We start from the raw sequence: 26,676 nt of genomic DNA, 5'->3' as shown, positions 1-26,676 counted from the left end.
GTTTATTCCTCCAAAGGCATTTCGGAGGACCATCAGGATAAAAATACTAATCTAATTAATCAACCCCTTAATATATGCAACAAGAAGTTCCAACCAAACAACAACAAAGTGAATTGTGTTAAAAAGAAAAGCATGCAAATGTACATAAATAAAGCTTGTTGAAATACTTGCTTGTCTTTAGAACAACTTTTTGCCCATTCAAAAACTGCTTATTTAAGGTAGCAGAACATAGAAATGTTTAAAGAATATGAGTGGAACCCTCTAACAGTACATAGTCATGCAAAAGGTTCAGTTTCTGAAACATTTCAGTTACACCAGGATCTTTGGCTTGACCCCTACATCACACAGAACTTTGTAAGAAGGCAATCTCACAACAAAATTAATCTCCAATACAAATCACAAAATTTTGGAGACTGTATATCCAAAACTTTTGATCAAGGCCAAAGGTCATCAATCCGTCTTGAGAATTCAGAGCAATAAGCAGAATAAAGTTGGCTTCTGGACTTGGCACTGCGTTCTCAGCCCACAGGTCTCCAGGCTTGTGAACATTGCTCTGAATGAGCTCCAGACGTGTGGCTGTGGCAACCCCTCTGATCTAAGGCCATGCAGCACAAATACCTCTGCTGCCAAAAAACACTCACCTGCAACTGGTGTGGTCCAGACAGCTGACCTGCAGGTGGCTGGGTCATATCACAGCTGGAGAGAGGTGCTAAGAGCTTGGTATCACTCCAGAGGTCATTTTTATGACTATTCTGCTTACAAAATGAATTTAACTTGCTCTGGAAAGAAGGGACAATAGAATTAAAGGGAGATCAAACTTTCAAAACCACACCGCTGTCATAGGAGTATTTGAACAAATGCATAGACACTATTTGTAACAGCTTTATTGGTTTAATAACTGTTGTACAAAATTGGTCTCTGAAAGATCATAACAGAAAAAATATGTAATTATATTTTGTACAGTATTTTAGCAAAGGAAGGACAATTTACTATTTTTCTGGAAAATAATGTTCTCAAAATCTGAAATCGACACTGATTTTAAAAAGCAGCACAGTAATATTTCTTGTCTCACAGCAAGAGCCAGAAACACAAGTCTCTTGTTTTTTTCTTAATTTCATTTAAACCAGTGACAGCACTATATGGATACAGCTTATTTTGCATTTCTACACTGCCTAACTGCAAACCTTTACAAAATACCTTCTGAACAACAGCAATAAAAGCAGAAGGATAAAAAAGTATCTAGAAGGCTTGGTGGTTTAATCCTTTTAACCAGGGTAACAGGCAGCTGACACTGTAAGGGGAATTTTGATCCCAGTAGAAAACGTATGAGTCATAAAATCAAAACCGATTCTGAGCACAGCAGTCACGTTTTTCGTTCCTTGAAGAAGTCTGTTCCTTTCAACTCTTCTGGTAGGTAGTCCTGCTCCACAGGTCCCTTGTACATGGGGTTGTATTTGTAACCTTTTCCATAGCCCAGGTTCTTCATGAGCCTTGTTGGGGCGTTTCTCAGGTGCAGGGGAACAGGGGGCAGTGGTCCTGTGTGCATCCTCAGGCATTCCTTGACGTTGCCATATGCCCTGTACACCTCTATGGACTTTGGGGCTCTGGCAAAGTACACTACACACTGTGCTAGAATCACCTGCAAACAAGCAGAGTGAAATGTTAAATTACCTCTTTTAAGCTCTTTGGGAAAAGGCCTGCTATTCAGGTTGGCTGTACAGCATGGCAGGGATTGTTTTTAAACTGACCTCTGCCTGCTACTATAATATGAATACTTAAAACAAGATGAATTATTTAACAATACCATAGCTCCATGGTTTTCACTACTAGAAAGTAACAGCTACTTTATCTATCATAGAAAAAAACAGAGAAAAATTATATATGTTCATGCATCACATTTTAACAATAAATATGCAGTGACTTCTTTTTAAACTACAGCATCTATTTTAAGAGCTACAATGTTCTCTGGTCAAAGAAGGGACATGCAGAATGAACAAGTAACTAAGTCTGTCCTGTCCTTGCAATCTGCTTCTTTTTATAGTTACAGATAGGTTTTACAGATTGCAGAACTTTCAAATCAGTGAATTAATGAAGCATTTACCTCACACTCAGGCATTCCAATGAAGTGACAGCCTTGATAAGCAGCAACTGCTTGTGTTAAAGCCAGAGGATCTGCCAGTCCTACAGAAAGGGATCAGATAAAAGCAGGTTAGAGTCTATTTACTTCACTTAATGTCTTTTTTTTTTTAAAAAACTATTTTTTCCCTTTCCTGTAAGGTATCCATGCACATTTCAGAGTTGCTTTCTCAGATATTGGAATTCCTGGTACAATAACAAATCATACATAAGATACACTCCCTCCTTCCTCAAGCTTTCCTCCTCCCACAAAAAAAATAAAAAAAAGAAAAAAAAGAAAAAAAAAGAAAAAGGAAAAAAAGTCTAAGCTGTGTGTATGATTTAGACTGAATCTGCTGCCACACAGTGGCAGCCTGAGCAGTAGCTGACCACATATGAATCTCCTACCTTTTGAAATTAATAAAGAAATGGGGAAATACTGCTATACAGACATAGTTTCACAGGTCTCCTAACTCTTCACCCATCACGTATGTGCTAGAAGTGTTGCTGAATCTGCTACTCTGGATAAGTAAATAGACATGCCTTACAGCTATTAAACCTAAGGAATGCAGATCATGGCTGGTATTCATGTGCCAGATTTATTAGAAAATCAGATATCCCTGAAATACACACTCTGTGCTGGCACAAGTTTACTGGTGACCTACCAACCAGCAGGGCTTAAAAGAATCCATATTAATACACACCAACCCTGACCTCAAAAACATTTGTCTTTCCTGAAATAGGTAATCATCACAATAATACCTTATGTAGGTCTCTGCCTGCATGTACAAAGTTTTTATGCCATGTGCAGCATTTCAGTATTTTGTACCTATTCTGCATATTTTGCATTCGTTTTTCAGAAGCCAACTTTCAGAAACCAGAGAAGCCTGGCAGATCTTCATTCAACATGATTTTCCCATGTGAAATAGTGCAAATACTGACCTATATCTTCACTTGCAAACCTCACCAGCCTCCTTGCCACATAGAGGGGATCCTCACCGCCCTCAAGCATTCGAGCAAGCCAGTAAAGGGAGGCGTTTTCATCAGAGCCTCTCATAGACTTGTGCAGGGCAGAGATGCAGTTGTAATGTTCTTCTCCTGTTCAAGATGGGGGAGAAGCAATACACAAAGCTGTTAGGAGGAAATTAAGTGAAATGCCTTTAAGGGAACAGAATGTATTTTACTAGATTACATCAGTAAACATAAGGTGCTTTTTCAAGCTCTTTTTAGGGATATGTGGTTACAGTGTTCATTATTGTTTTCAGTGCCTTCATGGTTTCCTATGTGAATCATTCCCTAACTACATAAGCAAATCAGAGCAACTGCTGATGAAAAGGAAGTTGTTGTTTTTTAAACATTGCTAGGCAAACAATTTGAGTTTTGTAAACTAACTGCCTTCCCTTCAAAAGAAAAAAAAAGATAACCCCAGATATCTTAAGCAGTTAGGAAGAAAACTCTGCATAAATAGTTTGTAATTGCCAAAAAGTACAAGCACATAGAAATAGCTGATCACTGCTTTTGGACACACACAGAGCTCTGAGAAGACAACACACGAATTAAGAGAAATCCAGCGATACAAGATAGCACTGGATACAGTAATACAGTAGTGATATTTTAGAAAAGTGACATTTCATATCATCTAAAACTTGAAAATTAAGTGTGCAGTAAAACACGAGTTTGATGTGCTCTATAGGGGTGAGAAAAAAGGAAATGTCATGGATATACAATGATGGAACACCATACAATTTAGAAAAAACAGAATTGCAGTGCACAATCCTGGGAAACCCCTAAGAAATGCTGAGTTCAAGTGTGGACACTTGCCCTACTGCAACAACACTTGAAATGCCAGGCTTCTAAGTAAAAAGTGGGAAGACTGAAAGAAATACAAGGATTTTTTTTTTAATATTTAAGCTTAATATATGATTAGATTTGGACTCCAAGGAGAAACAGAGCTATTCCACAGATCTTCTAGGGCTACAATTAAAAATAGGGAGTCAGTATTACAAACACCGAATGAGACCCTTCCTGCTTACAATTTTCCTCTGTTCAACTGGTTTTGATTCTTATGCATGTCTTTTAATCAAACTTGTAAGAGTATTTTGCTACAATATTGTCAAACTTTCCATGTTATCTGCTTTTTTTTTATTTTTTCAAGTGCCTAGCATTCCTTGGCTCACAGCTAAGTATGTGTTGTAAAGGCAACTGGCTGCATGCACAGCCATCTGTTAATATTCCTCTTCTTCCTAAGGCTAAAAGGATTTACAGCCTGAGGGCCAAATCAGAACACAGCAGTGACTTGTAGGCCCTGAAAAATAAAAGGGCTGCCTGAGTGAGTTTGGGAACCAACATCACCACGCTGCCGTAGTTGTTCCTTTTGTAGCCAGCAAGACCTCCACCTCCCAGGTCCCTTGCCTCCTCTCTGCTCCTGCTGGAGTGTGATTCTGTGGGGAATTCAAGAGGCTGCTGGTGAGCACAGGCAGTCAGACAGCTATTTTTGCTAGGACTCCACACAAAGAGCCCTGGTATGCAGCCCTTACTGGAGCCAACACAAACAGCACGTCCGTGCTCCACCAAAACACTTGAGTCAGGAGCAGTAACCCCGAGCAGCTGAACTCGCATCATCCTCTTGCAAGAGGCGTCTCTTGGTCTCTTAAAAGTAAGGAAGATGGCCTTTAAATATCTCCAGAGGTTGCACTCATCCAGAGTTTTTTGCTGGAGGCTTTTATGTGCTGTTTGGGCTACTGTAAAGTGTCATATGTGAGGATTTCAGCTGGAGAGGCAGAAGGAATCCAGCAGATAGGTTTGGTTTAGATATATAAACCTGCAGGGAATTTCAGACTTCAGGCTGAGAAGGGAATTAGTTTTTGCTTTTTATTTCCTTCCTTACAAAGTTAGTGTTGGTGACAGAGCTACAATGACAATACTTCAGTATAGTCATGTTGCACTATCAATTAAAGACAAAATACAGTGATGTGCATTGGAGAGAGATTTTTCATTTCTAAAATGTCTAAAAATACATTTCTAAACTGTCTAAATATACAGTTTATAGATAGCCTGAGATAGCAAAAGCAGCTTAAAAAAACCTAGAGCTTTTAGCAGACCTTTATTTATTAGCCTTCTCTTGCTGGTTAGCTAACATATAGGTTTGGGCCTTATCAATTGAGTTGAGAGACATTCACATACCAGTTTATCTATCTCTGCTGTATCTCAGATGCCTCTTGAAATCAAAACTATGAAGAATTTTTGGAACAGAAATAAATTTTCTCTATGCAGTTCCCACAAAGGCAAATACCTCTCTGAAACAAGACACTGCACAAGAGGCTTTATGGAAGAGAGGGCTTTTCTAGTGTCTGACATATACAGGTATATAAATCTTGTTGACATATGCCCACAGATTGCTTTATGTGCTCATGAGGCGTTTTCAGGCCAGTTTAAGATGCTGATTTATCTGAAGTCATATTGGTAGAAGATATGGGAAAAGGTCTTGTTCACTCACCATAATTAATATTTGAGCTTCTTAAACAATTTCTATTCACAAAGCAGTGGGCAAAACTAAAATCAGTCCCCATCTCAAATTATTTCTTATCTTAGGCAAAGGTAAACATCAAACTGTTCACTAATAAAGGAAAGAAGAAAGCCCTGGAAGCAAGAGTAGACCAAGAGCATGGATGAGAAGACTTCTCATTCTGATCCAGCAGAAAAAAACTGAGCTGGAAAAAACCACTATGGTGCAAGTGTGGTGATTTAACACCAGTTGGGAATCCAATTCCAAATAAGCTACTCCCCTACCACAGCAATGATGTGCATGGTATGGAATAGCAACTTATTCCTGCCCACATGGCTCTAAGCTCTGCCCTGACAGCAAACCCAGGAGAGTGAGATACCTTCTCTTTTCTCCGCCTGAGAAGGTAAAGGAAAAACTGTGTTCCAGACTGCAGAATAAATTAACTTCAGCATAACACATTCCCAGTCTTTACCATACATGAAGTTATGTCACCACAGTGGCAGTGAAATTACTGATTTATCTTATTAAATCAGTGCTAGCAGAGTGATACAATCTGTAAAAGGAAGGGGGAACAGTACAACTCTATTTTAAGGATCTAGTCATTGCCCATCTGCTGGTAAACTTCAATGAATTTGGTTGCTACATCATTTTTCTAAAAGGATCAAAATTTTACCAACTGAAATTAAAACTAAAATATTACTAACAGTTTTTGTTTCCTCTCCAACTGCAAGGGCTTCAGGCAGCTGCTGGCAGTGAAATTTGATTAAAGTTGTTTCTTTGTCCTTCCAGCTAAAATGCATAAACTATCTGCACAAAAACCTTCTCTTTACATGTCTGCACATAGATTAGAACAACAGCCTAACAACTGCATTATGAATGATTTCTTTCCTAGATTACTTGATGAAAATACAGAAGAGAATGCCGAATTACACGTATTTGGCAAATTTTGCAGAAGGTTAACAAAAAAGAATGTAAAATAAAAAGTCCATATTTACACTTTGAACACTAATAAATTATTTTGTGTTTCCTACATGAACATGCAACACATGTGTGTTGTTTCTATCATGATTAGACCCTCCACTTTAAAAGACTGAAGCATTTTATTTTAGAGGACTGTAGATCCCACCACCACAGCTGTGATTCAAAAGGTGTTAGCTAAAACATGCTACCAAAAAAAAAAAGAAAAATTTATGCAGTAGCCGCCATCTGAAAGTCCTTTGTATTTAGGACAAACAGCCACCTCTACTATGGACAAAAGTGCTCAACCTGCAGCCAACAGTCAGGGGACAACAATAGACCATTCCACAGAAGAAATTCTGAAAAGACATGTACTTGGGCAACCTGCTACTGTGACAATATCTGTCAGGCTTTCTGGGATTTATACAACCCAGAAAAAGTTTTCATTGCTTTCACCATTCTGAAAATCTCCAACCAAAAACCTCACAATAAACCACAACAAAGATTACTGAAACAGAGAAGGGCCTGACACACTCTACCCAGAGTTGATGCAAGCCTCAGGAAGAGGCACTCTGTGCCATCTGTACCAGAGCAAGAAGGTGACACAGCCAAGAGTTCTGTGTGACAGTGGCCACAAGGCGACAGCAAACACACAAGAGACCTATGCTGTGCAAGAGACTCGTACCAGCAAACCAGTCAGATTTTCCACTTCCTTCTAATCATGACCTCTTCCTGCCACAGACCCCATAAAATGTTTCTTCTCCCTCCCCCTGCCTGCCCTTGACTTCTCAGCTGCCATTAGATCAGTATCTGCCCAGCTGCCTTTCTCCTGACAGTGAGTCATCATTATTTCTTTGTAGCAAGAAGGCTGCAAGCGGGCATAGGTTATAACCAGCCTCAAGAAAGCTCTCATCACAGATTTTGAACAGTGGCAGTTAATGCAGCATATCAGAAACAATGGCCTAAAAAGAAATAAAAAAGAAAATGAATGAGTTCTTCAAATACTGCTTGGCATAATCACTTCATACTATTCTGCACAGTCATTCAAGTGTTGCTGAAAAACCAGCATATTCATTCAAGGGGATTCACCTAATCTGACACTCACTGATTTTTAACCCTCTAACATAAAATGGTTTAGTGGCCAGCTACTGTGATGCCTAAGATTGCCAAGTCACAAATTTAGTAAGAGTGGTTATCACTCTAGGAAGCATTAAGTGCAATGCGATTTATGTGGCCTGCCCTAAGCAAGCTACAGAATTCATTACCTTAAAAAGCAACTCTAAAAATAAAGCAAACTGCTCAGGTTTTGACACAACATATTGCTGTGGATGTGAGCACTCCCAAGACTTTCAAAGGAGTAAAAGTGCAATGGAAGATATCCAACCCTTCAAAAAAAATGTCCTCATCAAATTCTTCTGTCCCTTTCACTGAAACCCTCATAGACCTTAAATAACAAATAATTTCACCATGCAACTGTTCTCAGGACAGCAAATGGGTCTTTCAGCTAATCTACACTTCCTGGTTGAGAACTAATTTCAAGCTGAACTGCACTGTAGAGGAAAAGTAACTTTTGGGACAAACTTCAGTACAACCACTGTTTCAGTAGAGCAGCTGGTACAAAAAAGGGAGAAGAAAGAGGAATTAGAGAAGCTATCACATTTGGAGAACACTGCATCTCAGAAACTGCATCTGTGGCTCACCTGCTCGGTCATACAGGATGTGAGACCGCTGGAGCCCCTCCTTTACATGCTCTTCTGTTACCACAATGCCATGTGCAGCACCACCCTTTGCAGAGGTGTTCAAAGGAGCGTTCCTTCCCGCTGCTACTCTGGCCTGAACTGCCAGCTGGAGTCCGTTCAGCCCAGTCCTGGCATCCCCATCGCAAAGATAGGCAAGTGTGTTCAGAGCTTTCTCCTCTATGTACACTGGGAATCTGCAACAGAATAACCACACACCCTTAGCCCCCATCACACTCCTCTCCCAGCCTGCTGTGCTGGGGAGATGATGTTTCTTTACAAAGTTTCTTGATGCACAGCTGGGTTTAAGACCTGTCTTAACTTGTCCTGCAGAACCAGGGGCCCACCCTCTTCCTCCTGCTCCAGTGCCTGCTAAATACAATTGCACACAAAAAATGTAGGGCAGGAGCTCTCTTCTATTTAACCCCCTTATTTTTCCTCACCTCAATAAATTCAACAAAAACTAGGGTTAGGTTTTCACCACAGCCCAGTTCTGATACAGCTAGCTGAACTTTACAAGGTTTTACTCCATCAGCATTTCACTGGTGGCAGTTCAAATTCCTTGGTGGAAGAACAGTGAAAAGGCAGCAAGCTATCCAAATGCAGGTGAGAGAATATAGTGAGTTATAAAGTCATTAGGATGATGTTTGGAACTAACTACTAACAACAGCAAGAGGTGCTATCAGTTTTCTTTAGAAAACAACAACTGGAAAGGCTGTTTACAATGTAAAACACAGTGCATCCTACTTTTTTCATATTACAACTTAGTCACTGGGGTAAAAAAAAAAATCTTATTAGAAAGAAGCTGCATCCCAATATATGTCCATCACTCTTCTTGCCATCTACTGCTCCAAGTGTTTCACAAATGTGAAAAAGGCCAAATTCTAGTGAAATCATGTTCTAAATTAACAAATCACTGAGACTAGCTCAGTTGATTGGAGCACGGTGTTGATAACATCAAGGGTTTGATCCCTGTATGGGCCATTCAGTTAAGAGTTGGACTTGATGATCCTTGTGGGTCCCTTCCAGCTCAGAATATTCAGTGATTCTATGAAGATGAGAAGACCTGAGAAATGCAGCAGCAGGATCTCTTGAGATCTTCTAGTGAGTCCATGAAAAATCTGTGAGGACAATGAAGTCCTCAAGTTTTGTCTCTAGGTCTTCACCCGCTAGGCTGCACTCCTCACTGTTGGGACACATCCTAACCAGTTCACCTCTGCATGTTTCACAGGCACCCTGTTGGGGATTTAATCCTCAAACCTCAGTAATGTAGAAAAGGTAACATCTAAGGCAGAAGGTGTAACTGATCTGATTTTGAGACAGCAGCTAATGAAATTAAAATATGACATTAATGGCCCTAACTGAGCCTCTTGTAGTAGCTGCACTGTAAATCAAGAGTGGCAGGTATCAGTAAGGATTAGCACATAGGGCTTGGTGTGAGAGGCCATTTCTTATGAAGTCTTGTGTGTCAAATAATTAAGGATTCACAACAGCCCTGCACTTCATTTACCAAAAGATGTGTTACTACTACTACCAGTGGTGTAGAAAAATGCAGCATCAGGATTCCCAGACAGATGTGTCCATTGATTTTCTTTACTTGCCATCTCTTTCTCCTTGCAAACCCACTTTGCACTTGCCACACAAAAGAAAAAGACAGCAGGTTCTGGAAAAATTTTAGCAGTTAATATTTGAGTCCTCTCATGGCTACACATAAAAAGGAAGAACTAGTAGAGCTGCAATCTTAATCAACCACTGCAAGTGAAAGCTGACAAATGTCTTCTAGGGGCAAATCCCATGCTGCAGAGAGTAGACATCACACCCTGGCAAAACCAGATGCATCACATGCAATGCATCTCATCATGACTTTTTTCCATCGCCTTATTTCTCATGTATTTGATGAATCTAGTAAAAATATTAACACACATGAAGTAGCACTTTTGCCAGGGTGTTTCAAACACAGTCTTTGAACAAGGAAGCAGAACAATGCATCTGCACAGAGACGTAGTCAATTATCTCAAGCATCAAATTCCTTTAAAATCAGGAAGCAACATTCATCCCTCAGCACTACAGATGGGTACCAGATCTTTCATAAGCTTTAAATTAAAAAAGCCAGCAAGGAAAGCAAAAGTTCTTTTTAAAAATCCAGCAGGCACTTCACACAGACATCCTGCTGCTAAGACCTCCTTCAGCAGAAACAACCCCACATATACAACATAATAAGCAAACACTTCTCACACACCAGCAGGGCATACTTGAGAGACGGTTTCACCTTCAAGGACTAAGCTCTTTGCCTGCTGGTTACAGAGAAACACATCCTGTGCTTGAGGCCTCCTCACACAGATACCACAGCTGCAGACAGTGACTCCAAGAAAGAGGAAGCATTGAGAGCACTAAAAGGCAGGTACTACCTTGCAAGAAGCTAAGTACAGTCTTTCCCAAAAAAAGTTGAGGCCTCAGAGCACTTCTGCAATTTATCTGCTAATTTAAATCTGAGTTGAATTCCTGTCTTTTGTTTCACTATAGGATTCTAACTGCCCTGTTGGCTCAACGTAAGCAATTTATATTACAGGAAGTGAAACAAATATTCACAAGAAAGTATGAAAACGCTGTTACAAGCAATGGCCCTGTCCATTTTCATGGTGAAATTTCAGTTATAACCTAAGGGTAATGGCAATTCCAATCCAAATAACGCATTATGTATTGGCTGATCCAGCCCATGCCTACAATAGCATGACATGCAGAATGTGATAAAGAACAAAAATAAATGGAGGAAACTTTCACATACAAGTTGCTTGCACAGCACATTGATGAGAATCACTGATTGGAAATAACACAATACTTTCCTGTTGCATAATCTCAGCTCCATACACATTTCGTATTTCAAAATAATAAAATGTTATACTCAGAATAACTGAATTGAGATTTTTTTTCTGAGGTGAATCATTCAATTTTCCGATGATTTAACTTCACTAGGCAGGAGTCTAATATCTAATTTCAAAATCATGACGGCAATTATTTCAATACCTTGGCTTCCAAAAACCACTGTTGTGTTTTACATTTTTAAGCCCATCCTGTCTTCAGAAGCTCAAGTGCCCTACTCCCTCCAGTTTATCCAACTTCTGCACCCATCAGAACCACAAGGCAGAATAACTGCCATGCTTTCTGACTTCTTTCCAAGCTCCTGATACGCTTGCAGATGGGCAATCCCATATTTTATTCAACTTCCAAAATTAACACCGAACACCCACTGGATGCCAATGGTCAATGTTGGTACCTTGTAACCAATGATACGGAGACCAAAACATAAACAAGCCAAAAGGGACGTGCTGGGATCCATCACTCACTGGGCTGAAGGTGATATACTAGCTCAAGGAATGGAAAACTACCACTACAGGATAATAAATCCTTCTTCCAGGTTGTCTTTATCACCATTCCCTTGAGACAGCTTGTGCCAAGAACCAACATGAAATGTCTGATGAACAACCCATTAAACCCACACAGCACCACTGCACTTGAGCCAATGACGAGAGAATAAGCAGTATCAGGGAGTAAATATAAGGAAGCCCAAGCAAGGAGAACCTGTGTGATCAAAGATTTAAAAAATTACTGAGCAAAACAAGATAAAGCACTCACTGCTTCTTTCCCACATAGATCAGTACTTTCTTATTTTCTCAATGCAATTATTCTCACTATGTTCACTCCTTGGCAGATTGCAACACTTTAACAGGCAAACACAGTTCTTCAACTGAACTACTGCAGTGTGATATGCACTCCTCACTACCTTACAGCATTGTCGCACCTCAGCAATTCATTTCCTCAAAGGAAATTGAATGGATATTTCAATTAAGGAAAAATTTTCAAGAAAGTATCGAACACTGAAGATCCAAAGGAATTCCACCTTCAGTGTTGTGATTTACGCACCAGTGAATTCGAAACACGCCAGAACTTTGTAATACAGCCAGTAGCAAGCTGAACTGCATGATGTTTGGGCTTGCCAACAGGAACCTGGGGTTCCTTCCATTTCCCTCAGCTGTGTGCTATCTAGCTTCAGACACATTAATCAACCATCCAGTTTACTCTGACTTCAATTAGAGATACCATTCTGAGGGCAGCACTTGAATGGCAAAAATAAAAAGCCAAGAGAAGAATTTGGTTTCTTCCACCACCGACACAGTACAAGTGTAATGTATCAGTGCACACCTGAAACAGCTGGTGCTACTACTGACACAGCATAAACTGCACAAAGCACAAGCAGTTGCAGCAATAAAAAACATCTTTAACACTGACTTCTTACTTTTCATCATGAGTATGCTTCTTTCTTTCTCGTTTCTCCATCTTCAGTATACTGAAGACTATACCTCAGTACAGTCTTCAGATTTACTCAAGACTTCAGAGGCACAGTCTGATGGCAGTAATGCTGATGCAAATATAACAAAAAGCACATATTATCCTAAAGAAATCCAGTAATTAACATAAAAACTGTCAAAGAACCTTTGTGAGCCATGATGACACAACAAACAGAAAGATATCCAAGAAACTGCTAGTTGCTCCAGCTTTAGAGCAAGAAAAGGCCACAGTGGAGTGGAAGAGAATCCAGGTGATCTAACCTTATCAGAAACCTGCCCCAATGGTGGAAGTAAGATAAGAAAAATCCACAAAGAAAATCTAAGGAAACAGTTTTGGGTACAGCACACTTTCCTTATGGAGTGCAGATGATGAAATCCATTGAATTCCCTGGGGATGGCTGCATCCTTGCCAAACACATCAGATGCTTGTAAAGACTAAGGAAGATTCACCCTCACCATATTCCTCAAGGCAACAAGAGAGACTACAAAGAATCATCCTCTCCTTCAAAATCTCCTAGGTAAGCCATCCTGTCAGACAACTGATGTGATACAAAACCATCTGATTAACTGTGGCTAAGTACTACACAGCAGTGTAGTACTTCATACTACACTGCTGTGGCTTGGAAAGCGAGACTAACATGGGAAACGAAACCCAAAATTCAATGTACACATCTCTTGTGCCTTCCTGCTAGACCTTTCAAAGTGGGTACATCCCATGGTTTGGGGACGTGCTACCTTACAGCTCCTTTTCTCACTTTGGTATAAAGGTGAGCACCATTAACAATCAAATTAATTGTAATTGGTGATTTCCATTTATTCTTCAGGACAGCATGAACAGTTACCTTCCTGCATCTAATGACAGTCCTGTTCCATAGAGGCAAGGGCATAAAAAGCTGAGACAGCTGCTCCTGCAGAGCAGTGGAGAGGAAATGAAGAAGCAGAAATGGTATGGACACTGAAGCAAGAAGCAGGAATCAATGAGAAATCCAAACCAGAATCATGGGAGGGTGGATGGCTTATAAAAATCTGAACTTATCCGCAACAGAGTGTAGGAATTGTAGCTCAGCAACAGACTGCATAATGAAAGATAAGAAAGACACAACTGCAACAAAACCTCCTCAATTCAAACCCCCATTTTTATTTTTAAAGGCTTGGCTCCCATGACTGCCTTTGGAGTGTGGCCCTCTCTCCCCAGGGAGAGATTTCTGAAACTGTGTTAGTCTGACAGTCTGCCTGCCAGACTTCTTTCAGTTTGATGAAGCACCGCGCTGTTTAAATCATCCATAGCTATTGGAAGGCTACAGACATGGAGAGTCCAGCGAAACCCAAACCCAAACAACTGCAGCTGAAACTATGCCTTGTACTTTAATCCTGTACAGAAAGGAAAGCCTCTGAACCCCAGTCAGGGTGTAGCCACAACCACAGCTGTGCCACTACATTAATGCTGACATGCAGTACTGCCTTCTCTTCTAAAATTCATATTACTACAACACATAAAAGCTACAAATAAATAAACCATGAGGTGGGTAACCTAAAAATAAAAAAGGAATCCCTTTCCTTACCTGTCCTGACCTCAGCATTCAGGTTGGCAATTCTTTGTGCTTACATTCTGTGACAAAGTTCAAGTGGGTTCCCTCTCATGTATTTCATACAGTCTGTCAATCACCACCACACCAATGCACTGTAAATCACCAGGAGTGCAGCCAAGAACCAACACGAAGGAAGTGTAATAGCTTGCATGTGAGTACCACAGTACCATGCATTACTCTTATTTGCCAGCCTCCTGTTTCAGAAGGCAGATAACATCTCTTGTAGACAAATCTGGATGTTGTTTTTTCCAAAACTTTAGAAAATGTTTAATATGAATTTATCTGTCTGGACATCAAGGGGCAGAGAAAAACAAAGTCTCTCTTAAAACAATCTATTAACGTCACACAGCAACAGTCTCCTCTCGTCACTGGGTATCCTAAAACACAGCACAGGACTTATCCTGCAACCAAAGAACAGAAGCAGCATTACCCTCCCTGATCTCATTAAAAACGAATTCTCGGAAAACAACAAACTTCTGACAGGCGCTTCCAAATTAAGAGGGGATAGCCCATTCAGCACTTAACGGAAACATGATGCTTTTACAATCAGTAGTGAGAAGTAACACACATTAAGATATGACAAAGACCCAGATACAGGCTTCCACAGCAAATCCTCAGCAGCAGAACAGATTTAAATATCCTGAGAGGGTGAGTCAGGAGTTATGGATCCAAGTATAAAATTCTGTCCTAATCCAGACGGTGAGATTATGTTTTGGATGGAGCGAGCCAATGCTCTGAATTCTCTCTCTCCTGTCACCCCCGCCCCTGCCATATGCTGCCACTTCTTTTCTTTACTATCAGAAGTGGCTAGGGTTTCTCTTCCCACCCCCAACTGCTTCATTCTCTCCCTGGCAGGCAGTCAGCTCCTCGGGCTGTGCACGTTAACACCCCGCAGCCCATAAAGTACTCACTCTGAGCTCTTGCTGCTGCTGCCAGTCGCAGGGGTGCCGAGCTGGTCGCCCTGGCCCACAACCTGGAGCCCTAAGAACCTGACAGCCCTCATCAGAATTGCCTCCATCGCTTCAGCCGAGAGCTTCTCCAGGACGATCACCCGGCACCGGCTCAGGAGAGCGGCGTTCACTTGGAAGGAAGGGTTTTCTGTGGTCGCTCCTATCAGGGTTACCGTCCCACACTCGACGTGCGGAAGGAAAGTGTCCTGAGCATGGGAGGGAAGCAGAAAAAGCTGATCTCGATCAATGACAACCTGAAACATCCCATGTGAGTAGGTTACCTTTTTTTTTGTGTCTTGTGAGTCTTTGGGTTCCCTGTTGATATGACAAATAACCACACTGACAAGGCAGTTAATCTGCACAGATATTGAAATGACTTAATTTCATGCACACAACACCTTAATAATAAATGACTGCACTGAGATTGACCCTACCAGCTGAAAAGAAATAGGGTAAAGAAATCTGCAAATTTTGGGTTTGTGTGACTTTGGTTTATTGCATGGCAACACAAGAAATCATGAAATTGCCTTATCAAGGATAACAAATAGTGACGCTACTCCTAAATACGCTTTGAATCAACCTTTAGGGCTACAATTCCCTGCTTAATTCTGTATGCAGTACACTACAGGAAGATTACAGAACAGTTCAATTTAATAACTGCAACCTGTAGTATTCAAGCATACAGAATTCAAGCTTTCCATGGCACAACTAAAAAAACCTTATACCTAGGAAAGAAAAAAGAAAAAAAGCCCAAGTGATGGCTGCAGTGTTATCCTGAAGTACCATGCCAAGACTGATTTTTTTCTTACACAGAAGAGAGGACAACATTAAAATACCCACCTTTGGCACATTCACATTCCAGACCATTGTAAAGGTAATACAGAGTGCAACCCCCCAGATTGAGGCTAAAATGAAGATGAGAAACACTACTAACATGACTTTGCAAAAATAAAATTTCATAAAAGTATCATATAAAGACTGGCATGTAAGTATAACTCAGCCTTTTATTGAAATTCTTGAATCACAATAATTAAATGTTGGTTGGAAGTTAGCTAAGGAATTTAATTTTTATGTTTCTGCCAAATTCATCTACTACAAGTATTAACATTGAAATCAAAAGCCCGGAGGAAGGTATCCCCTTAAGGCAAAGTGGGAGATTTTACAGAAGTGCTGACAAAAGCTCTTTTAAAAAAGCAGTGCAGTACAATACCTGCTGAGATTTATTGAAACGATGGATCTCATCAATAAAGAGGATAGTTTTTCTCTTGAAGAGTCTTTTTTCATTCTGGGCTTGGCTGATGACATCTCGAACATCATTTGTCTTGGCACTTGTGGCTGACAGTGTCACAAACCTCATGCCATTCTTTTTGCTGCTGTTGGCTATGATGTGTGCCAGTGTAGTCTGAAACAGCAACAGGAGAAAGCTTTGTAAAAATCATTTCAGACACAGAAAGTACCAATTTAAAGGAAATATGTCAAGAACAATGCTATAGATTTTGGACATAGGGGCAGTGTTGACAGTTTACAGAGTTAATATTTAGCTTTTAGCTCACGTTATTCTAGGGCACAGAAGACTTAAAAACTTCCTGCTAGAGGTAGCTGCCAATTCCTCTGCTGCATTTCCAATGCCTGCACTTTTCCATACCAGACCCTGTGAGCCTCAGTACTGAAAAGGACAGCACTGACAGCTGTCTCCTTTGTCACGGAAGAAGAACTCTCTGCCAAATACATTTCTGTCACAGAAGACGGGCTGACTGCAATTCCCTGTGCAGTTATTTTGTGGAGCATGTTAATGGATAAAGAGCTGGACTACCCCAAGACACCTGCCTAAGAGGTTACAGTGCAACTGCATGTGAGAAATAAAAAGCTACAATGTTATTAACTAAACCCTTTTATATTTCAAATACACATAAAAATGAAATTAATCAGACTGCAGTTTCTACAAAAGCATGAGAACATTAGCATTAGAAATTTACATGTGTACTTAAGAAAATGTAAACTCTTAAATCTAAATAGTCAACAGTAATCAAATGCTGGTGCAGAGAAGCAAAAGGCAGCTGACTGACCAAACTGGCTGTTTTTAGTAAGCAGCCATGTTGTTTTCCTGTCCTTATGAATAACTCCTTCAAATCCAAATTTATTTAGAATTTCACTAAGCCTACCAAAGCACAGACACAACCTCCACCAACCTGGGTAGATTTACTACACCAGAACATATAACAGACATGATTTTGAGACTTTCCTTCACAACCTTTAGTTAACACAGGTGTATGTCCCAAACAGAGTGTATCTCTATTTGAAAGTACTGCTAGAGAAAACAGGTGATTCTTCCATCAAGCTCACGGTTCTAGTAGAGAAGGATCCAAAGGAGACCGAAGACAGGAGAGCCTCAGCAGATGAGGACAGGGACAGGTGCCAACAAAACCACCTCAGAAGATATTCTAAGTGCTGAGGTTAAAGCAGCAGGTGGTGTCAACCTGATCCTCTTGCAGGGAGGCTGCAGAAACAAGCACCTACCACTTGGCTACCAACGGTGTTGCAGTACCCTGCTCTATCCATTTAATGGATTTCCTTGTCCCTGAAACCGCAACCAGCCCAAGTTAGAAAATGGGAGGCTAAGGAGAAGGATATATTGTTATTTATTCTTGCTTCAGTTTTAGTAAGGGCTTCCTGATTGCCTTCAGAAGCAGTGTCATTTCAGGTCCTGACACAAGACTCACATCCCATGTCAGATCCTTCCTCGCTTCCTGGAGCTCAATCCACCAGCCCATCCCCAAGCTGTATCATTGCAGAGGAAAACACTTGGAAAGTGTTTGCAGCAAAGCCTACAGATATTAGCAATATCTGAGAAAATAAACAAGTAAGCAAATTTCACCCCCACCCCATCAAAACCAAACAAAAATATCTTTGAAACGGAGTAATTAAATTAAAACCAGAATTCATGTTTCCTTACAAAAGGGCCTTGAATCAGAATGTAACTTCAGAGGATATATCCATGCCTTAAAAATCTCTGAAAGCACACAAACATCCAATACATCAAATTTGAAGATGAAAAAGGAAAATGTACCTTTTCCTTCTCTAAAAGTGGCAGTGGTGAGATGACAAAGAAAAAAAAATAAAGCAGCTATTCTTCTTGTAGCTCCACCTGGACTGGCAGCTCACATTGTAGCCTGGCTGTCACTCAAGAGAGTTTTGTTATTTACAAAAAAACCAGTAAAGACTTTGTTTTATACACATGCACAGGAGTCCATATTTTTAATTCTAATTTAAGGGAAAAAAATCAAAGAGATTTGTTTGAAAGTTACTGTTAGACCAAGAATCTACTTGAAATCTGCTGCACGGATCTCAGCCAGCAGATACCTCTCTTCCTCTGCCAACTTGTGGGTCACCAAAGGTTGCAGTAAGAATAACATACATTGCCTTTCAAATGCAATGCTTGACAAGGACAGGCATGTTCACAGCCTCTTCCTTCTGTTCTGCACAATCAATCATTCAGCAAGTCAAACTGCCTATCACACAGATGTAAAACTTTCCCTGGTCCTCTGAAAGACTTCCCATGAGTTCAGGATTTTTATGCTGCTTTTTGTCCCACCATCTCAAGCAAAAGTCAGTAACAAGCTACAGTTTTCCCCCTCTTTGTTACTTCAGGTTACAACCTAAAGGAACCCAAAACCTAGTAGAGAATTCATGTAAGCAAAGTAGCTTAAGTATGAAGGCAGTAGCACAAAACACCTATAACTCACATGCTAATATCCCAGTTTTCCCCCATGGGCAATGCATTTAAGGAACAAGAAGAAAATTAGAAATCTGATATGGAATAAGGCAGTAGAAAATACACTGATTATCCTTCATAATCTAAAATAAATTTTGATGTTTGATTCTTACACTGGAAAACAAATCTTTTTAAATAGGGACACTGATGTTGCAATTTACTGAGTACCCCTGAATCAGAACCTGCATAACAGGCACAAAAGGAAAATTTAAAAAGTTGGTAATACTCCTTTTATTATACAGGTGTTTCTTATTTAGTTCATGTTTCTTTCTTTATGGGCAGGAGCAGGAATATTGTTTCCCACAAATTAAGAACAGGAGTGATCCAGTGATTCTGCAAACTAACCTTTTGCTAACTTCACTAAAAATAACACCTTACAAGGAGCTCACAGCTCCTTGCCCTTTCTAGAAACCATTCTTAGTTCTCTTCTACTATGATGCCAAACCATTCAAAATCATACCTATTACCTCAACTTTTATGCTGAATATTGTGAGACTTTACTGACCTACTTGTTTAGACAAGCTAAAGCAGCGACATCATAAAGAGCTGTTCTGAAACAGAAACATGCTCACCAAGAAACTTCCAAACCGTTATTCACCAATGAATAACACTTAACTTCAGCCCATGGTCATTTATTTCCAGACCCACTGCACACAGAACAAACACTTAACTACTGAAACTCTCCTTCACCATCCTGTACCTATTGCTTTGTGTCAGCCCAAATGAGAATATCCTTTCCCAGAAGCTGAAACTGTCTCAGATTTACAAACAGCCAGCAACCAACCAACCAAAACAAAAAACCCAAACAAGCAAGCTCACTCACAGCAATGCTACTCATTTTTCAAGGCTTTGATACAAGGTATGGATGAAACAAAAGCAACCCACAAAGCATGCTTGGCTCCACACACCTCCCACTGTCAGAGCAGAAAAGTCAATCAGATTTGCTGTTTGGTAAGCTGGGTGTTTGTTCTAGGAGACAAGAATTTTCTGTATACTCAGAAGTTTCCCTGACTGGGCAACACTCCTAAGTATGAAGTATTTCTCTCCTCTCTGCACTGCCACTAGTCAAAGCTCCCTCACATCCACGGCTGGAAGAAAGAGTTAAAAGCTCATACAAGTTAAGCCAGTCTTATTGATGCTGATGTTCAAGGACTACCTGCTCAGAAGTAAGGTGGTTTTATTGATTTTTGCAGCCCTGCACCAGGCCATTAAACTATGCTCACCACATTAGCTCACCAAAGTTCCTTACAAGAATGAAGAGTGGTACTGCCAAACTCACTTCAGGAAGTGGAATTGGAAAAACCTGGGAAGGGATCAGAACACAGGATTAGACCATATCAAGAACACTGTGAAACCTAAGGTCCTACACGGTTCTCCCAGGAAGTCTGGAAGGCTGTAGGCTCTGCCAGGCCATGTTTAGGTGACCAAAGCAGATCTGGCACAGACTGGCACAAGTGCAGCACAGCATGGATTATTCCTGAGCAGGGATAATCTAGTTGGCATGTAGGTTTCCCCAACAAGTGACTTTGCTGGTTTGTTCCAGAGCAAACCACAATGTATATTATGTTTGTGGCAGGGATGAAAAGAGACTGATAAGCCCAGTGCAAAACACAACAGGCTAGTTACACCTACAGACCTGTAGGGTCTAAGCCATATTATCAGAGTGCTGAACTAGCACCCTGATTTTCTTTGCTGCTCTTTGACCATGACTTTGCAGCTATCTTTTGCTCTTCCTTTATTCCGGCCAGGATTTCCAAATCTTTGTTTACATGGTGTTGCCATCAATGGTCTCCCCTCACCTTCAACCCTCCCTTTGCTGGCAGCAGGGCCACACTGTGTCTGCCAAGCAATCATGAAAGGCCGTGCTCTGTTTCACTGCCTTGAGGGAGACACCAACAGCATCCTTGGATGCCACACAGGGCAGCAGCTCTCTGGGATGTAGCTCTGTGGATGTTCTCTGTGCCACACTGCGTCACAGGAGATAAGCCAGGCCGTGTCTAAAGGAAATTGGCAGCACAGCAGGTGAACATGGCCCGGAGACACTGTCTATAGAGATAAACACAATCAAAAGTAGCAGCAGTTGGTGTTTATATAAGGGCAGATGCTATTCTTACCCATCTTGTTTGGTTCCTCAAACCCCAAATAGCCCACTGAGATACTACTGGAGGAGTAAGTGCCACTGAACAAGAGACACAGTATGTGCTTTACAGCTCTTCCAGAATCCAAGCCCAACCAAGCATAAACAGATGCAAGGTCATTGCATAATGTTTGTTGAAATGGAGCTGTATCTCCATTTGCTGTATTCTGAATCGTGTACTTAAATTCCAACTGTTTTATGGATACAGTGGTATTTTCTCTTCCAGTGTTCTCTTCCTAGAGAGCCACCCCAAGTTATTCTTGATTCAAATTGGCATAAGCAAAACCAAGCACACTGCATTACAACACTGCTCCCTGCAAAGGAAGTGTTGCAAACCCTGCAAAGGTAACTGCAAAGACTAACCCATTTTTCAGAGCTGTCCTGGACTTTCAGTTTACACTACTGTAAAAGACATGATGCATTTTCAGTTTAAACTTTCATGGTAATCAATCGAAGGAACTCATTAGTTCAAATGGTTCAAATCAGGTTCGAAGCTGTATGAATAAGAGGAGACAAAATACACTCAAGCAATCAAACAGCCCATTAGGTAACCACTTGAATCAGCAAAATAAGAAGCACTGAGAAGCGATGATAAATACGTGGGCACCAAAACAGGTGTTGGACTTCGTGTTTCAATAGGTCATTTATTGAATGCAAAGAAATACAGGGAGTCCTAGAAATAAAATATAATGCCAGAGAAGATTTGATAGCAACTTCAAAGACCACTTACTGGAGTTTTTAATGTTTTGCACTCATACCAACATTACTTATTTTATCTTATTACTGGAGTGCACACATGAATCTCAAAAAATCATCCATGAACACTCTTTGTCCTATCTTCTGTAAGGAGTGGGTTCATGCCACTTGCTACCTATTTTTTTCTTGTTACACAGCAGCCATAAGAGGGAATGTTTACTGTACTTAAATACGGAATGTTCAGGTTTATAAGGCTTAAACTTCATCTGTGGCAGCAAAATTATTCGGTGCTCAAGTTACGCTGTGTCCCCCCGCTAACTCTTTACTAAAATTGGTGCCCCAATGGCAGACATGCAAAAATCTAAATCCCTGTATTAAGGTGCCATAAATCACAGCACAGCTTACTCACATTACACTCGGATTTATACAGGCCTTTAAAAATTTGCATAGTCAGTATGAACAAGCTAAATGTTCCTAAGTTAATAACCACGGCATCTCTTTGAAGCACTGTTTCCTCTGGCCTGAGTCTGGTCAGCTTCTTAAAAGAAGAAAACTGGCTCTTGTGTTCAACACTTCAGAGTGACAAAAGTGCAAACAAAAAGTCAAAGTCTTTTCATCCAGAGCACCTTGGCTTCCTACATAATTAGGATGACAGATTCAAGGTACAAAGATCATGTTCCCTTAAAGTAAGAGGACTCAGTACAGATGGAAACTCAAAAGAAACGAGGATATACCCCAGAAAAGAAACAGAGATACCCCGATTTTGTCTTTTCAATTTTGAGGATGTTTCCTTCAATATTCAAGTGCAGCTGAGGCCAAAATCGACTTGGGCAGAGCAGACACATGTTTTTATTCTAGTACCTAGCTTTATTGTCTCATGATAAAAATTCTCCAAAAATACTCTTGACCTACAATAAGAAATATTACATTTATAGCACTTTAACAAGCAAGATTATTTTCTTCTTGCTTAGAAAAAGGCTGTTGAACTACAATTTTTCATAAACATCCAGATTGAAAAATATGTAAATTGATTTGAAATTTGGCCCTAATGATTTATTCCATGTTCAGTTTTTTTTTTACTTAGTCCTGCTCTACCCTTTTCAAAAGTATCAGTTACCATGGCATTTGGCTGTAGAAATGGAAGAAGGCATAGATGGGCTGCAACAACCAGATTCCATGGGTAGCAAGAGCCTGTAGAGGTTTAAGAAATGTATGACCACCTTACACAGCACTTCTGAATTTAGACCAACATATCTAATTATGCTGCTATTTTAGCTCTTTGATGGGCAGAGCTTAGCATACGGCCTTGTTACTGCTGAAAAGCACTGTACTTAATGGAAGCAGTTTTTGCTGATCAGTCCAACCAGGTCCTGAGGAAGGCAGCTTGCTTCTCCTCTACAGGATCTTTCAGGTTTTCAAGCCCAATATTGCTTCCTCATGAAATGTCTTCTTAGATACATTATATACATACAACTCAAATAGTAAGTGAGAGAGATAGGCAGGCAAGAACAGATCTCCTTTTTCATCTTCAGGTCGACTACTTTGCTTGCATGTTAAATCTGTCAGGAGAGGAATTTTATAAGGACATATCCAAGAAAACAACAGAACTTTTAACTATTTAACTCAGACAGACATTATGATTTATGGGGAAGAAGGCCTAAGATAAAACTCTACTCTAGCACCATCCTAGAAATATTGATAAACATGGGTGAAGGGGTGAAGTTCAACTTTTTGCAGAAGGAATTTCTGGTTCAGCCAATAATGGGTGTTTCATCAGGAGCCAGCTGAAAGCAGATAGACTCAAAACTCTGCTGAGAAGGAATAACCTAGAAAGCAGAAGAGTTACCCAATAGTATTTTTGCTCAGTGAGTAAAAATGTAACAGAGGAATTGTGGAACTGTTCTTTGAAGGGTCAAAAGGCCCAGAAATGATGCAAGTCAGACAACTGACGAACAACAGAATTTAAACTCTGTGAAAAGCAAGCTCACTAAATACAATTATGCGTAAAGCATATGGGTGTGGATGATGCACCGGATGAAAGAAGAATGAAAGCTGTGACATTACAGGTATAAAACAGATCACCCTTTACCCAAAGACACTTTCAGTACCACAGAAGGCTCCTAAAGGAGACCTGGAACACAACTGTTAGGCTGTCACAAGCTCATGAAAAAGCACTTCCATGGTCAAAGCCAGGTGCATTCATCAGATCCCAACTCAAAGGCCACTGAAGCAGTGCCAGTTTGCAGAGACTCTTCTGCAGCCTTTGCTTTGCTACCGCTGTACTTGTACAGCTTTTTTTTCCTGAGCAAAGAGGGCTTCAAGAAAGAGCAAGCACATGCTGTTGACAGAGATAACAAGAAACAAAAGGCAGGAGACCACAAAAAATATAGAAGCAAGCTCCTGAATGTGTTATTCAGAAAGAATTCCTATTTATTAAAGAACTGAATTCCACTTCTCTCTCTGGCCATCTTACTTGAGTCAATCCACCTCCCCTTTAATCAGTTTTCAGAAACAGCCCTTCTTCACCCCATCTATTCTGAGCTCTTACTTTCTGCTATTACTTTGTTATTTTAAAGGAAGTGGCAATTATTGAAGTTCACTAGTTGGTTCTTTTGAGGTGTATGTTATCTAGCCTAAGAAACCTGCTGCATCACTGCTAATGGTATTCATCTCATTCTAACACCTGCTCCTTACTTACTGTGACTGACTAGCATAATTATTCAAACACCACATAGCAAGTCTCTTTTATTTTCAATTAAGTATGCTGACAAGAGCAAGCTGCTGCTCTGTCCTTAACTTCTCTGCTAAGCATTAATTGCTTCCCCTATCCCAGATTCCTCAAACATTCTCTCACACAGCCAACACACCAAATTATATAAATATATAATACATGAAACTAAATGTTGTGAACACATTAGACTGACAGAGAAAACTGTATTTTGTTTGCCCTGCCACACCACAAATCTGAAATATGTGGAAGAACAGGACAAAATTAAGGCAAGATCTTAAACACTGCTCAACCACACCTGAGGCATTCCTTTGGTCCTTCCCTCACACCAACTGTGAATCCCTTCCCTGCTGTGCTAGAGGGTCTCTGGGGATTCATGATGGCCCCTGGTATGCTAAAGGAGGCAGAACATGAAGATGCCGTGGTCAGATCCCACAAAGACCCACCTAAAAGTGGCTGAAGGTGGATGAGTGCTTAGCCGTAAATTATCTGCCTTCCCCAGCAGTGCTGCCTTCTCTTAGGGGCAAGAATTCGTAGGCTAAAACAAACCTAGTACTCACAAACTGTGCTGTATTAACCTGCTGGTTTCCTACACGTATTTAGAGATTCTATGTTGCGGCTGTTTTTCAGCTTCTCAGCCATTAACTAAACCACGGCTTATGTTTTAGGTACGGACTTTGGAGTTACGAGATCTGAATTATCTGAAAGCAAGAGAGGCTTTGTGTAACCAAAGAGCAAACTGCATGGAGCGGGGCTGATAGGGGTGGGCCAATTCTATTTTATTCACGAGGCAGGTTGTGTTTTTTGTAATCTTAAGTGAAAACTAATGGACATCAGCCAACGTAAGGAAGCTATAAAAGAAACCAAGAAGACAGAAGGGCGAAGAAAAGAGAGAGTCCGAAAATTAGCAGGTTTTAGGTACAGCGGCCTCAAGAGCCACGTGAAGCCGCAGCGGCCCGACCTCGCCGGCTGCGAGGGGGCCGCCCGCACTCACCTTCCCGCAGCCCGGCGGCCCCCACAGGATGAGCGAGGGGATTTCGTGGGACTCCAGCAGGGACCGCAGCAGGGTCTGCGCCCCCAGCACCCGCTCCTGCCCCACGTAGTTGCCCAGCGTGTCCGGCCGCAGCCGCTCGGCCAGGGGCTTCCCCTCCAGCTTCTGCGCCAGGCTCTCCCCGCACAGCGCGGCCGCGCATCCATGGCCCCCTGGCACGGCGGCCTCGTCCCGCGCCGCGCCGCTCCTCCCGCCGGCGGCTGCCGGGCTCTGTCCGCCGCCGCGGCCCTTGTGGAAGAGGGAGAAGACAGGGGACCTGGCGGGCGGGCGGGCCTCCTCCGGCTGCTCCTCGGCCTGGCCGCCCGGCGGGGCGGCGGCGAGGCGCGGCCGCTTGCTGGGGGGCTCGGCCTCGGCGCCACCGGCCTGCAGGCAGCGGTCCAGGTGCGCGTTGATGTCGGCGCCCGGCAGCTCCCGCAGGCACACCGGGCACTGCACCACCCGCTCCCCCTCGGCGCCCTCCGTCGGCTCCTCCATGGGTTCCCGCGGCCCGGGCAGGAAGCGGAGCCGCCCGCAGCCCTTCGGGAGCTGTAGTCTGCCCGGGCCCGCTCCCCGCCCCAGCAGCCGGGCTTTGCTGCCCCTCGGCTGCTGAGCAACATCGCCGAGCTCTCTGGATTTGGGATCCACCTGGTTTCTCATTGAAACATGTGAAAACGTCATTCTCTGCAGAAAAACCATCAATAAATTGCTAATTTTTTAAAAATTAAGTTCAAAACCGAACTCTTGTATTCTGCAGAATGTAGGGCAGGTTGTATTTCAAAGATGGGCACAGTAAGTGGTACCATTCGCATCATAATTTACGACCCGAACTTGACCCATTGGTAATTCTTTCCATATTACATCTTGTTTTCTTTCTTAAAGTATATGTTTAGGTGTAATTATACACTGTGACATAATAGTTCCCAGCTTGTAAAATTCAGGTCAGTCTAATGTCAGCTGTATTAGGAGGTAAACAAGTCTGGCTACTGGCTAACAGTACCCCCAGGCTTAAAATTTGAAAATGGCTAGTTAGAAAGTGGCCAGCGGGTCAGAAATAAAATTTTTATTTGAACTGATGATGGAAAACGAAACGGCTGAGTTTGAAGCAAAGTGCTTTA

General features: G+C 41.4%; 1 protein-coding gene across 1 annotated transcript; it reads right to left on the bottom strand.

The window, feature by feature from the left end:
* Positions 1 to 866: 866 nt before the first annotated feature.
* WRNIP1 (WRN helicase interacting protein 1) lies at positions 867 to 26,095 on the bottom strand. The gene is made up of 7 exons (XM_064705380.1): positions 25,526 to 26,095; positions 16,409 to 16,600; positions 15,160 to 15,404; positions 8,278 to 8,510; positions 3,058 to 3,213; positions 2,102 to 2,181; positions 867 to 1,639 (listed from the first exon to the last, which is right to left on the bottom strand). Exons 1-7 carry the CDS (start codon positions 26,054 to 26,056, stop codon positions 1,364 to 1,366), a joined length of 1,713 nt encoding a protein of 570 aa, XP_064561450.1. The 5' UTR covers positions 26,057 to 26,095; the 3' UTR covers positions 867 to 1,363.
* Between the last annotated feature and the right edge of the window lie 581 nt (positions 26,096 to 26,676).

Source organism: Zonotrichia leucophrys, chromosome 2, assembly GCF_028769735.1.
Source record: "Zonotrichia leucophrys gambelii isolate GWCS_2022_RI chromosome 2, RI_Zleu_2.0, whole genome shotgun sequence".
In the NCBI taxonomy this organism is placed as follows: Eukaryota; Metazoa; Chordata; class Aves; order Passeriformes; family Passerellidae; genus Zonotrichia; species Zonotrichia leucophrys.
The sequence above is the reverse complement of the archived record's forward strand: the minus strand, read 5'-3'. Positions and strand labels throughout refer to the sequence as shown.

Bases quoted from the DNA above. Each gene is read 5' to 3' on its own strand.
- WRNIP1 (XM_064705380.1), bottom strand. From the start codon at position 26,056: ATGGAGGAGCCGACGGAGGGCGCCGAGGGGGAGCGGGTGGTGCAGTGC. The intron at 8,511-15,159 runs GTGAGTACTTTA...ATTCTGTTGCAG, and splicing joins AGCAGCAGCAAGAGCTCAGA to ATTCCCAGTGTACATAGAGG. The intron at 1,640-2,101 runs GTAAATGCTTCA...GCTTGTTTGCAG, and splicing joins TTGGAATGCCTGAGTGTGAG to GTGATTCTAGCACAGTGTGT.